At 36.0% G+C, this 14,488-nt stretch overlaps 1 protein-coding gene across 1 annotated transcript in view; it reads left to right on the top strand.

The window, feature by feature from the left end:
• Positions 1–285: 285 nt before the first annotated feature.
• The window catches only part of LOC121385524 (eukaryotic translation initiation factor 4B-like), a 45,790-nt gene continuing 31,587 nt past the window's right edge, over positions 286–14,488 (top strand). Inside the window, exons 1-6 of the mRNA XM_041516231.1 lie at positions 286–298; positions 3,132–3,290; positions 5,266–5,450; positions 7,936–8,043; positions 9,914–9,968; positions 12,509–12,610. Of these exons, the coding sequence (XP_041372165.1) occupies positions 286–298; positions 3,132–3,290; positions 5,266–5,450; positions 7,936–8,043; positions 9,914–9,968; positions 12,509–12,610 (622 nt within the window). The remainder of the gene's footprint in view (positions 299–3,131; positions 3,291–5,265; positions 5,451–7,935; positions 8,044–9,913; positions 9,969–12,508; positions 12,611–14,488) is intronic.

The following is a 14,488-nucleotide window of genomic DNA, read 5'->3' as shown; positions in this document are numbered from 1 at the left end:
TGTGAACATTTATCTTGTGAGCATTTGTCCTGTGAGCATTTATCTGCGCACCATGCCAAAGAGTACATCCATATACATTTACAAGCCTGCTTAACGTATGGCCTTACACCCATTTCTAATTTTTGACCTCATTTATGAAAATACTTTATAAATATAAAGAAAATTATATTTTAATTAAAGATAATGAAAGAAATGAAAATGTAAAAAATATACCATCAAATATTATGAAAAATACATCTTTTTTATTATCCTTTTCTGTCCATGTGACAAGACTGGTCATCCAACATGGCGTCTGGAGGTGAGGGGAAAAGCATGGGTTTTGCGCTGTTAAATTTTAGTTATAAGCATTAGTTTTGTTGTTTAATAATTAAAATAATGATTTTATTTTATAGATTTTTATACTGGGTGTTATTTTTTATTATTATTTAACCAAAGAAATGAGATTTGTAAACTTATTTCGATTATCAATGTCGGTGGAAGGACCATACGGTACGCAATTAACCGATGCGGTTTGCTTGCTTCGCCTTTTTACTGTAGCGGAAGTCCGTATGATTTGCTCGCAAAATCCACGTGAAATAACGTGGTTTTTACTATCGATGCCTCAAACTCCGTTGGGGTAGCAATAATATTCGTTCAATAAAATTGATTAAATTACAGTAATGACAGTTTAAGTGCATCTCATTGGTCTAAGCATGGTGGTGTGTGTGTGCGGGTTGGTGTGGAGGTGGGTGTTACAGCTCAGTTAATAAAGCTTGGGTCATAGGATCAAATCCCCTCAGGTTTTGATTAGTATATATATATATATATCTAAGTATATCAAAGGCCATGGTATGTTGTCATGCATAGGGATTTAAAAGATATTTTGGAAAAATATCCGCCCGGTCCCCCCTTCCCCTAACCCTAACCCTAACCCTAACTCCAACCCTAACTCCAACCCTAGTCCTAACCCCAGCCATAACCCCAACCCTAACCCTAACCTTAACCCTCAACCCTAACTAAAAATAATAATGGAGGGGACCGGGCGGATATTATACCGATATCTTCATGTCTATAGTATAAATTGACTCATCATTTTAACCAAAAACTGCTGTTTAATTTCAATCAGGCTGTTATCCCGTACGTAAAAGGGGCACTGCAAATATTACCTTAGAGGGGCTTGGGGTATAATATCTGCCCAGTCCCCCCTTTATTATATTTAGTTAGGGTTGCGGGGGGGGGAGAACCAGGCAGATATTTTTCCAGGCTTGGGACCAGGAATGCATCACAGCAATTTTGAAAATACACTAGGGCCACAATGACAAATTAAGAAATTCTTTAGTGGTTAGCCTGAGTACTTTGTTGTTTGAGAGCTAGACAGACTTTTGTACTGTTATAATTGATCTCTGTAGTGAAAACAAAGGCCGACTACCACGCAGTAGACAAAGATTCCTGATCTACTAATATTATACAATAAAAATTCTAAGTTTGACGCTGAATACCATTACATTGGAACATCATTGAAAGGGGGTGCTTGTAAGTTTGACGCTGAATATCATTACAGTGTTAATTTTCAAGTTCGCCGATAACAAATATTGTGCATAGTAACCATAATAAACACACTACAGGAAGAAACCCGTCGGCACCTACATATATAACCGGAACATCATTGAAAGGGGGTGCTTGTAAGTTGGACGCTGAATACCATTACATTGTAATTTTCAAGTTCGTCGATGACAAATATTGTACATAGTAACCATAATACACACACTATAGGAAGAAACCCGTCGGCACCTACATATATAACCAGAACATTATTGAAAGGGGGTGCTTGTAAGTTTGACGCTAAATACCATTACATTGTTAATTTTAAAGTTGGCCGATAACAAATGTTGTACATAGTAACCATAATACACACACTATAGGAAGAAACCCGTCGGCACCTACATATATAACCGGAACATCATTGAAAGGGGGTGCTTGTAAGTTTGACGCTAAATACCATTACAGGGCTAGCTCTGAATCGGCAGAATATTTCGACAAATTAAAGAGTAGCCCATGTAGTGGCGACAGCGGGTTTCCTCTCAAAATCTGTGTGGTCCTTAACCACATGTCTGACGCCATATAACCGTAAATAAAATGTGTTGAGTGCGTCGTTAAATAAAACATTTCTTTCTGTTGCAGTTGCAGACTCAAGAATTGTGTTCTTGTTATTTTGTTACATAGGCCTAAAAGCACAGAAATACAAATATATTATTAATATACATTAGGTATATTGTTAGCTGTTGAATGTGTTCACAGTACAGAACAATTTTTGCTTGAAAATCAGCCATTTTTACCTGTTATTCCGGTTACATAACAAAACGCTAATAAGAAAGGTTTTTGAAATGATAAAAGAAAAACGAACAATTTGTCAAAACAGAAAATCACAACCTTTTGATTTTAGTAAAATTTTGTTTTTAACCCCACACAAATTGAAATGCTGTGGTTGGTTTAACTTGTAGCTTTTCTTTTAATTTAATTTTTTTTTTTTAAAACCGACAAAAAAAATACAAAAATACATATATACACACACACATATATATGAAAAACACAATAAATGCAGTGTTTATAAACAGCGTTTCTGCCAGAAAGAAATTTTTGATATGAATATTTACAATGTGTGTGCTGAATGCAACCACAGTAGACAGAAAGAAAATGGGTTAATTTTAGGGTTAGGGTTAAGAAAATCATACAGTAATGATAAGAGTTTAATTTTGTCAAAACGTTAACTTAAAAAAATAAAATGTGCAAAACAATTTGGGTATGGCACCATACCCATTTCACCCTCTGGCAGAAACCCTGACTTACATGTTTTCAACCCATTCAAATATTAATATAACTTCTTGTCAAATAAAAATATTTTTACAGGGATGGTAAAATAGTAACCAACCTGGAAATGATATTAATTTTTAGTCCTAAAAAACCATATAAAAAAGACACTGGCATTTTCAACAAGATTTTTTTTGCAAATACACACCTGCATCAAGTAATGTAAAAGTTCTTTAAAAAATATTGTCTTTTGGTCTTCACATCTATGTGCATTACAAACAGATTAATATTTTTAGTTTTAATTGGAATGTTTTGTGTGAATGTTAATTACCCAGCCTTTGTTTAAGCAGGCAAGAAGAAACAGAAAATGAAGGGCAAGACCCTGGCCCTTACAGAGTTTTTAACTGATGACAAAGGGTCGGCAGGTCCTGGACCAAGTTATGTGCTGTCAAACAAACCCCTCGACTGGGCATCGGAAATGGAAAACTTGGCTGTCAACGACGGTATGTGTTAGGCAGGGTTTCCAGAATTTTTATAAAATTCAATAGCCATGGGACAGTGACTTAAACACTTTACTAGCCACTAATAAAAATTCAATAGCCCTACTTTACTTTAAGTTAATACAATTTAGCTAAATAATATATCAGATATGTCACCTAATATGAGATAGAGCTTAAAGGGACATTCCTGACTTTACTGCAATTGTTAAGATGTTATCGACTAACAGAGACTTTTTAACGATTGTAATTACATATCAAATATATTTTTCTGCATAAAATATTAGTGTCTGTATATTAAACATGTTTCTGATTGTTCTAATATTTGTACTAGGTTAAATTTGATTTTATTTCCTAAAATATATTTTTTCGTACGTATGGAATTATTTGAACACAAAATCCATTTTGGGCTTCTTACAAATATTAAGACGACCAGAAAGACATTGAATTTACAGACTGATATTCTAAACAAGAAAATATATTTAAGATGTAAGTTTAATCGTAGAAATATTTTATTAGTCGGAAACATCTTACAATGCAGCAAAGTCAGGAATGTCCCTTTAAAAACACTAACATTGGAGGTTGGGGTGGGGGCAGGATATTCATATTTACAAAACAGTAGTTAGTTATTTACTAGCCCAACATAGAATATTACTAGAAGCCCCATGTTAGGCCAAATCGCCAAATGCAAATTAAAGTTCAATGTGGCGAATATATTTCATTACTAGGGATGTTCCGCCCTTTTTGCTGATTGGCTAAATGAAACTTCTAATTTGGCAACAGATTTACATAGCAAATTCTTCAAATTGCTATTATTTCATGAGTTACAGTATAAACCCTGGTTAGGGGTATATAATTAAATATTCATTACATTCATTACAATATAATGTCATCCCATTGGTCCAGCTGTAGCAATGCATATTCATTTCTAGATGAACCTAAAAATAACATCAGGGAATGTCATATTGATAGTTATATAGTTAGTCTTAAGGAGTGTTACTGTTTATGAACAAAAAGAAATTCAAAATAAATGATGTACTTTTAGTCAGTTATTTGATTTAAATCATTTGATTTAAATCATGATTTAAATCACTGCAAAACAAATCCAAAAAATCATGCATTTTTATTTTTTTATTTTTTATTATGTTTCATTTCATTTTTATGATTATTGCATTTATTTTTATTGATTATTTTGTAAACATGTGATTTATCAATTAACTTGCAGTACAAAAAATGAAGTGTTATTTAAAATCAATTGTTACTTTTGCTAGATAATTATTTTTACATATATTTATAATTGAATTGCAATTAGATGTTGACACCATGTAGTCTAACAAGTCATACTGATCAGTGACAATTCCCCCAAATCTATGGTTGGGATGATCCTGGGAGATCAACACAATAGAAGGTGTCAAGTGAAGCCACTCTGCTTCAATGTGGTAAATTGGACGAATTTGGGGGTGCTCTAGAGTCGGATCTAACAGATGTGACTTGAAGTCACTGACTTCACATGTCAAATCACCTTATATAGCCATCCTGGCTAAACACCAAGTACTTAAACATTAACTCAATAATCCCCAAAATGCATTTTGGTGCCTCGTTTCTAGATGTTCGAGGTATTTCCTTTCAGAATGCAGTGAAGCTTCCAAATCGTGTATTTAATAGGGAGCAAGTATTCAATTCAGAAGTTCCAAATTAAAGTAAAAATAAAAAAAATCTAATAAATCTGATTTAAATCAAAAATGTTTTTGATTTTTAAAAACAAATCATAATTTTTTTCAACCCTGCTTTTAGTGTTATTGTGAGTAAATATCTTTTAAATTTAATTATATGGATCGTCTGTTATTTGTTTTACATTCATACATAATATTACAATGTTATAACGTGGATTACACCTGTGGTGTTACTTCAAATATGGGGTGGGGGGTGGGGGGGGGTGGAGTTGAACCAGTTTTTCATTGTTTTGCTATTTCATTTCTAGATCCTAATGAAGAATTTCGACCCAATTTTGATCGGTCCATTTTACCAACAGCCCCAAAAGCTGCACGCGGTCCCGATGTGGACCTTGAACTGGTTCCAACAGTGGCCCCATTTACGGCATTCATTGGAAACCTGCCGTACGAAGCTGATGAAATGAGGATTGAAGATTTTTTCAAAGACCAGAAGGTTCCGTTTATTATTTAGATTATGTACTTGGGGGACAATATTTCAAAATCTTAGGTAACTGAAAGTGTTCATATGAGAAGGGAGCGGGACGTAGCCCAGTGGTAGAGCGTTCGCTTGATGCGCTGTCGGTTTGGGATCGATCCCCGTCGGTGGGCCCATTGGGCTATTTCTTGCTCCAGCCAGTGCACCACGACTGGTATATCAAAGACTGTGGTATGTGTTATCCTGTCTGTGGGCAAGTGCATATGAAAGATCCCTTGCTGCATTAGAAAAACATGTAGCGGGTTTCATCTGATAACTATGAGTCACAATTACCAAATGTTTGAGATCCAATAGCCAATGATTAATAAATCAGTGTGCTCTAGTGATGTCGTTAAACCTTTTTTTAACTGTTCACGTGAGTTTTACTTGGATAACCGATTGTTCGGTGACGTGAATATAGTTCTAGTAACCAATGACTTAGACCTACCTAATCCTAAAACACTTGAACTACAGTTATATGCTACATTGGTGCTTCAAATGTATTAAGACAATAAACTGATTTTCAGTTTGACTTGTAATAGGGTACTTTTAATTTTAGAAATTATTTGTTCACGTGATTTTAAAGTTGCGTAACTGACATGCGAACAGAACAACAGTTCTCATAAAATATTGTGCCCTGTGTACTTTATACTGTCTGTATACTGTTTATACTGACGACGATGGTATCAGCTTTGCACAATCTAATTAAAATTAGCTCCATTATTACATGTGGATCTAACAGCAGCCCATTGGAGCTCATGTCCAGTTGACCTTTCATTCGACCAATCAAAACTTTACTTGCAAAATCATGCCAGAAATTTGAAAACATTCACGATTATGCCGCGGGTATATGAAATGATTTGGGTGAATTACGAAATATGCTGGAAACTAATTACAATATAAAATTTTATAGAAAATTTGTTTCAAGGTGAAAAAAAAACCTGTGATGGTATAGCCATAAAGTCTGTTTATACTAGTATACAATCTAGAGTTTATTACTGCACTTTTCCCCCTGTTTTTTGCAGTGTTGAAATAGACCAACAATTTCGCCAATTGCATAAAGTCTTGCCCGATATTTTTAGAATTTATATGCTCCCGATTAACGCAATAAAAGACGCAGTGTAATTGGTCGATATTTAAATTGTTATTTGTAGATGAAATGTCACCTGGACATGGGAGTCCACGCAATGCTGTTAGATCTATTGGTAAACCCAGTAGAGCTAATTTTAATCAGATTGCAACTTTGCACAAAAGTTTCGCATTTAGCTCAGTTTCTCACAAAAGTACTACAAGTCCTAGGTCAGTGAAACTTGGTTTATAGTTGTATCTATATATATGCATCACAGTGTACTGAACTAAAACAACCTTCCTGCATTGTGTCGAAATTGGTGAGATCTAGTAGCCTATTACCACATGTCAAAAAAGTCGGAGAATGGTACTTTCATTTTTCACAAAATCTTGGTAAACAACAGTAACACCATCTAAGTTGTAATATTCAAATATAAGATACACATTCAAGTATCAACACAATTAGAACATTGAATGAAGAACAAAGTATCAGTGGAGCTACGAAGGGTTTTATAGTAGTACTGTGATTTATTGTAAACTATGAATTTGTCACAACCTGTGGGGGCCTAATTCACTAAACTCTCGCAACTTTGCGATCTCGCAGTGCAGTGCTAAAAGACTTACAGAGACGATGCTTTGTTGTCTAGCAGAGCCTAAGAGAACTTTGTGAGTTAGGCCCTAGGCTCCGTATTCATAAACATACTTAAGTCAATGTATGATACCTAAATACATATTTAAAGTACATAGATAAGTATCATACATTCACTTAAGTATATTTATGAATATGGAGCCAGGTCCGTAACTAATGGTAACCTATGCTACACGTTTACCACATGCTATGCTTATTTCGATTCCCATCTGTTGTTAAATTACTCAAAACAGCAAACCTCTGTAGCATGTTAATTGTTGTTCTCTTTAAAGATTTAAGGCTGAATTTACTAAGCCTGTGATCCTTAACCGTAGGACTTTAAAGATTGTAAAGGCCGTGGTATGTACTACCCTATCTGTGGGATGGTGCATATAAAAGATCCCTTGCTGCTAATCAGAAAGAGTATCCCATGAAGTGGCGACATCGGGTTTCCTCTCTCAATATCTGTGTGGTCCGTAACCATATCTCTGACGCCATATAACAGAAAATAAAATGTGTTGAGTGTGTCATTAAATAAAACATGTCTTTCTTTCAAAACAGCAGACATCTGTAGCATGTTACTTGTTGTTCTCTTTAAACATTTAGAGCCGAATTTATGAAGCCTGTGTGATTCTTAACTGTAGGACTTTAAAGATTGTAAAAGTATGTAGTTAAACGTGTGTAAGCCAAAAACTGTTGCGGGCTTTGTAAGTTCGACCCTTATTGTATTTCTCTGCTGGTATTTAATGAGAGTGTCTTTTGCAACAGGTGTTGAATGTGCGACTGCCTAGTGACCAGGGACGTGCACGTGGATTTGGGTATGTGGAGTTCGCGGACCGGGAATCTTTGATTGACGCTCTTACATTGAATGAGTCGGTAAGTTTCCTCCTAAGCTGCTCCGACGTTATATAACCATAAATAAAATGTGTTGAGTGCGTTGTTAAATAAAACATTTCCTTCCTTCCTAAGCTGCTAGACAATCAAGCTGATGACAGTGGTTCAAAACCCAAGTCAAAGCTGGCTCACACATTCATTCATCTTTCTCATCTATCATCTTCTGCCTATCATTCTCATTATCTTAATATAAAACACTTTCCAATTTCTCCCACGATTACAATCTGTGTCGACCCTTTCTGTCAGTTTCCTCCGACTCTTGTCTTCCGAGCTGTCCACACCATCACCTATCTGTCTGAACTTTCTCTATGGGTGCAGTCTCTTTGTATTTCCCTGCACCCACCTGGCATCCTCGTCCTCTACCGCTAATAAAGCTTGTCTGACCCACAGCACTAACGACCGCCGTAGTAGAGGTGCATAGTAAGTAGTTACAGAGGCCTCTTGACAATGCTAGAAGTAACTACTGAACACTCCCCGAAGTGGTCAGACTAAGCCCACAGCTAAAAGCTGATGGGGAATGGCAGGTGTGTGGCACAGATAGCCACAAGAGACCAGCACCTGTCGTGGTTGGAGAGACAAGGACTGGGATGTGGAGGTGGACAGCAAAAGAAGTTTAACGATAGGAGTTGTTGCCAGATCGGGAAGAAATTAGATGGAATTCAAAGGAGAGAAGAAAGGGGGCAGTGGGATTTTTTAAAAAAAAGAAGAAAGAAAGAAAAAAAAAAAGTTGCCTCATAACATTTTATTTCTTGAAGAAAAAAGCCTCCAAATCATGTTCTTATTATGCGTTTTGTTTCCTGATAAATGCTTCTACTTAAAGGTCCCCTAGTGATTAACTGAATTACCAGATCCTTTTATACGTTTGCTAACTTAATGGCAATAGGGAATGAAGATGTTTTGAAAAATTTCGGAATCTATATTGTAAAAGCATTTAAAGTATAGAGAAGAGGTAATTGCATTACATTAAACTGAACCATTATGTGTTTAGGTCGATACTTGATTTATAACGACATGTATCATGTATGTATAATTATATGCCGTTATACTTGAAAATGCTGTTATATGCACCAGGGGCCACTTATTCAAAGAATGGTTAAGCTAACCACAGTCTTTTATAAATATATATATATTTATATATTTTCAGAAATGTAATAATTTGGGATATTGGACAATGCTTCCATTTTGTGTTGTGTATGTGTTCCGAGGGAAATAGTTTTCAGTTGTTACAAGCTTTAGCAAGTGACAGTGAGAATTGTTTTACGCGGGATATAGACACTGGATGTAAACCATTTCCTTCCTTCCTTCCCTGTACTCTAGTAGGTCATACAGACATTGCAATATTAGCTGTTTTGTTAGTCCCCCTACCAATACAGATTTTGTGTATATAGCTTTATCATGTACTGTTACAGATCCAGTTTGACTTTCATGGTGATTTACCCATTTTTGATGGAGTTATGGCCCTTGAACTTAGGAGATATGAAAATTTGTTTTGCATTGGCTGAAGATATTGAGATGAAATTTTGTATATAGCTTTATCATGTCCTGTTGCTGATCAGGTTTAACTGTCATGGTGATTTACCCATTTTTTAAATGGAGTTACGGCCCTTGAACTTAGGAGAGATGAAAATTTGTTTTGCAACGACTGAAGATACTGAGATGAAATTTTGTATATAGCTTTATCATGTCCTGTTGTTGATCAAGTTTAACTTTTATGGTGATTTATTTTCACAGAGGTTATGGCCCTTGAATTTAGGAGATATAAAACATTGTTGGGCCTGGTAGGGGTAATCTATTGCTCTCAGAATGTTTTTTAGTAGCAGTGTTGTGCATATGGTTTTTGATAATTTTTCAGGTGTTCGCTGGTCGAAAGATCCGAGTCGATTTGGCTGGACAAGGTCAGAGTGGAGGTTTGTTTATTGGCAAGACAGTCCTTCGTTAGCTGCATTACAAGATGTTTCCTACCAATACAGGGGTTGCAGAAATGGAAAATATTTCACTTGCCCATTGGACCAGAACCAACTACAATTTACAAGCCCTCCAGAATTTCTACTAGTCCGCCAGTCTATAAAACAATATATTATTAACAATATTATAATATACAGTGTCTTCACTTCAACTTATATACAGCGATATATATTGACAAAACATAAATAAGAACATTTGGTAAGTGATCAACATCACGTGCAAACCAAATCAAAAAGACAGGTAGACAGTCGGACTGGTAGTTGCATTTTTTAACTCGTCCGTCAGAATGTTTACTCGCATTTGGCGAGCGGGCAAGTACTTTCTGCAGCCCAGCAATATAATTTTGTAACATCTAAAATTACACACTATAGTTTCTTATTATTTCTTATTATGTCTGTATATTTAACGTGTTTCTGGTCATCTTAATATTTGTAAGAAACACAAAATGGATTTGGACTCCCAATACGTTCGTACATATGGAAAAAAAGTATATTAGTACAAACACATTTATTATACAGCCACTGATATTTTATGCAGAAAAATATATTTAATATTTTAGTCATTTGAATGCATCTATTTGTCGACAAGAGACGGGATGTAGCTTGATGCGCCATCCGTCTAGGATCGATCCCCATCGGTGGGCCTATTGGGCTATTTCTTGTTCCAGCCAGTGCTCCACAACTGGTGTAACAAAGGCTTTGGCATATACTATCCTGTCAGTAGGATGGTGCATATAAAAGATCCCTTGCTACTACCGTATTTGACCGGAAATAAGCCCATGTCTTTGAATAAGCCCCCTCCGTTTTGATAGCATTTAAGAAATTAGGCCCTCATTCGTAAATAAGCCCACCCCCAACTTCGTCACCTTATAAATAACACTAAATTGCAAGTTTGCTCAAAGTTCATTTAAAAGGTCATACCTCCTGCAGATAATTAAACACAAATGTAACACTATATTTTACCACCAGTGAGATTTAGCAGTCTAACAATAACAGTGTGTAACATTGTTTTCAATTTCATGCCTGCAGTATTTCTTTGAAGTATCCAAGCCCAAGTATGAACTAAAAACCAATGTCTATTTTTACCACCACAATGGGTCCGCAGTTAATGCTAATTAAGCAAATACCATATTCTGATTGGCTAAGAACAATGACCTTAGATTGACAATTTTTTGTAGTGTAAGCTGGCTGCCTGTGTCAGAAACGTGTGTATAGCTATTGAGTTTGTTGTTAATTGATGTTGTTTTAAGTCTTCTCAGCATTAAATTTTGGATGTAAATAAACAGCACTGGTAAGTAATTGTAACATAGAAGGTGTGTTTGTGATAATTAGATACTAGTAAAAAAAACCACAATTTAATTAATGAACAATTATTATTTATTAATAACAAATGGAACACTAATTAATAGATATGCTACTGAACGTTTTTTGTTTTCTTCCTAGTTCATTTAATTATTATTATTTATTTTAATTATTATCATTTTTTTTTCTCAACAAAACTGGCCCCTTGTCTGGGAATAAGCCCACCCCATGCTAAGTTCACAATTTGTCTTGGCCCCCTGGGCTTATTTCCAGTCAAATACGGTAATGGAAAAATGTAGCGGATTTCATCTCTATGACTCAAAATGACCATATATTTGACATCCAATAGCCGATTATTAATAAATCAGTGTGCTCTAGTGGTGTCATTAAACAAAACAAACTTCTTCTGTTTGTTGACAATACCTTAAGAGTAGCAGCAAATTCAGGACAGTCCCTTTAAGAATTTCCTTGTAACAAATATATATTTATTACTCACCTTATCAACGTCTGAGAAAATATTACAAGCTGCATAATATAAAAGAAAGAAACGGAATTAAGTGCAAGATATCTGCCAGTATAACCAACCATGAGTAGCTTCTGACAAGATCGAGTGGATCGATCGCCTGTGGTCTAAGATAGGAGGTAATCTTGTTGGCTAACCAAATGTTTTGACATCCAATAGCCAATGATTAAAAAATCAATATGCTCTACTGTTGTTCAGCAAAGCAAACTATCTTTTTTAACTTGAAAACTATTCGGGATTAGACATTCTGCTAGTTTCTGTCCCTGCCAGGTAACTGGTCTTAGGCCAATGTAATTATAGCTAGTGTTTTCCCTAGAAATTTGGCAAGGCATGGTAGACTGAAATTTTGGAGCATTTTTCACCATGTTCATTAGAGATCCCCTCACACACACACACACACACACACACACACACACACCCCGCCCCCCCCCCCAAAAAAAAAGAAGAAGGAAATAAAATATATGTAATTAATGTGCTTGCTTTCAATAAATGAATGGCAAAATTCACCATGCTAAAACTAGGAAAAGCGTTAATCTATCTTTTTCTCTCTCTCTCTCTCTCTCTCTCTCTCTCTCTCTCTCTCTCTCTCTCTCTCTCTCTCTCTCTCTCTCTCTCTCTCTCTCTCTCTCTCTAATTTGTTTTTAAATGTGTGTTTCAGGTGACCGGAATGATCACCGTGACGACCACCGGTCAACTGGCGACCCGGACAGAACGGAGGGAGACTGGAGACGACGGGATGCGCCCCCTGCGCCATCCAACGGTTTGTGTGTTTTGTTTTTATCTCAACTCTAGGAGCGGAACATATCCCAGTCGTAAAGTGCTCACCTTATTCCTATTAGTAGCAATGGAAGCATGAAGTGGCGACAGCTGGTTTCCTCTCTCAATATCTGTGCGGTCCTTAATAGGGGTGTGACGAATACACATGGTGGCAAATACGATACATATCACGAATATGAGGTGACAAATACGAATATGTATTCATATCCATGAATACACATTACACAAGTACAACGGCTTTGCTGAAAGGAAAAAAAAGTCCCGAAAGTTAACGGGAATAGCCGAAGTATGGTGCGCGTTTCATATCGCGAATGTTTACAAACGTTTTCCTTTGTTTCTGTGGGGCTGTTTGACACTGTTTGTTGTTGTTGTTAGTTTTCTGTTTGCTGGGTTTTTTTTCTGTTCAATTAAGCAATATATTGTTTGCCGCGAGCGCTCGAATTCGAAAATGTCGAAAGATAACTACTCACTAGCTGTGAACAAAATTCACTGCAACAATCCTACAATCACCTTTTCGCGCAAAACATTTTAAAAGCCTCATACGGGAACCAAAATAGTAACACGTTAAAATATGTATATGTTATTATCGGAATTTTAAAATATACCATGTCCTTTGCAAACATAAATGTACAAATTGTACATATTTAAAAAAAAATATTCTTAAGTGCTTATACCGAAACCTTATATACATTGTATAATGTAGACAGAATTTATGGATTACCGATAAATTAATTTTATTTTGAATATCAAATATATATTTTTAAGGCTATTTTTGTTTTTGGTATCTAGTATTAATCAATTTATATCCATATTTGAATTGCTAATATGCCACAGTTCTCGTTAAGAATTATACAAATATATTTTGCTTTGAGCTGCCATTTAAACGTTAGAATATTGGTTCAACATTATTGACGTTGCACTGTGTAGAATGCATAAATTAACGAACTACACTCGCCCGTGTCTCGTATTAGGCTGGTTGAACGAGACTATGCGACGTCATACAGTGTTTTGACAGAAGCGCAGTCAAGCTGTATGTAGAGTACCAGTCCAAAGCATGGAATAAAAAAAAAAAAGGATCGGTCTATGAGTCTGACTATGTGGTTGACCTAATATAAAAAAGGACAATAAAAACGATCGAATCGTTATTGCGTTTTGGTTAGTATGAATTAGAAACATAAATTATACAGTAAACATTATATATAAGTATTTGTGTATTCGGTTCAGCTAGTGACGAATACGAATGCAACTACAATACAGATCGCTGTTCGGTGCACTGAATATTCGAGTATATCGTTACACCCCTAGTCCTTAACCATATGTCTGATGCCATATAACCGTAAATGAAATGTGTTGAGTGCGCTGTTAAATAAAAAACATTTCCTTTATTCCGATTAGTAGCAAGGGATCTTTTTAATATGCACTATCCCACATACTACGGACTAGGGTCGAGACGTAGCCCGGTGCTACAGTGCTAGCTCGATGCACAGTCAGTCTGGGATCGATCCCCATCAGTGGGCCCATTGGGCTATTTCCAGTTCCAGCCAATGCACCACAACTGGTATATCAAAGGCAGTGGGATGGTGCATATAAAAGATCCCTTGCTGCTAATCAAAAAGAGTACCCATGAAGTGGCGATAGCGGGTTTCCTGAATATCTGTGTGATCCTTAACCATATGTTTGACGCCATATAACTGTAAATAAAATGTGTTGAGTGCGTCGTTAAATAAAACATTTCCTTCCTTATACCACAGCCTTTTGATATATAAGTCGTGGTACACTGGCTGGAAAAAGAAATGGCCCAATGGGCCCACTGACGAGGATTGATCCCAGACTGACCACGCATCAAGCGAGTTTTACTACT

The sequence above is a fragment of the Gigantopelta aegis genome, chromosome 11 (assembly GCF_016097555.1).
Source record: "Gigantopelta aegis isolate Gae_Host chromosome 11, Gae_host_genome, whole genome shotgun sequence".
Lineage (NCBI taxonomy): Eukaryota > Metazoa > Mollusca > Gastropoda > Neomphalida > Peltospiridae > Gigantopelta > Gigantopelta aegis.
This window is presented reverse-complemented; position numbering and strand designations above follow the sequence as displayed.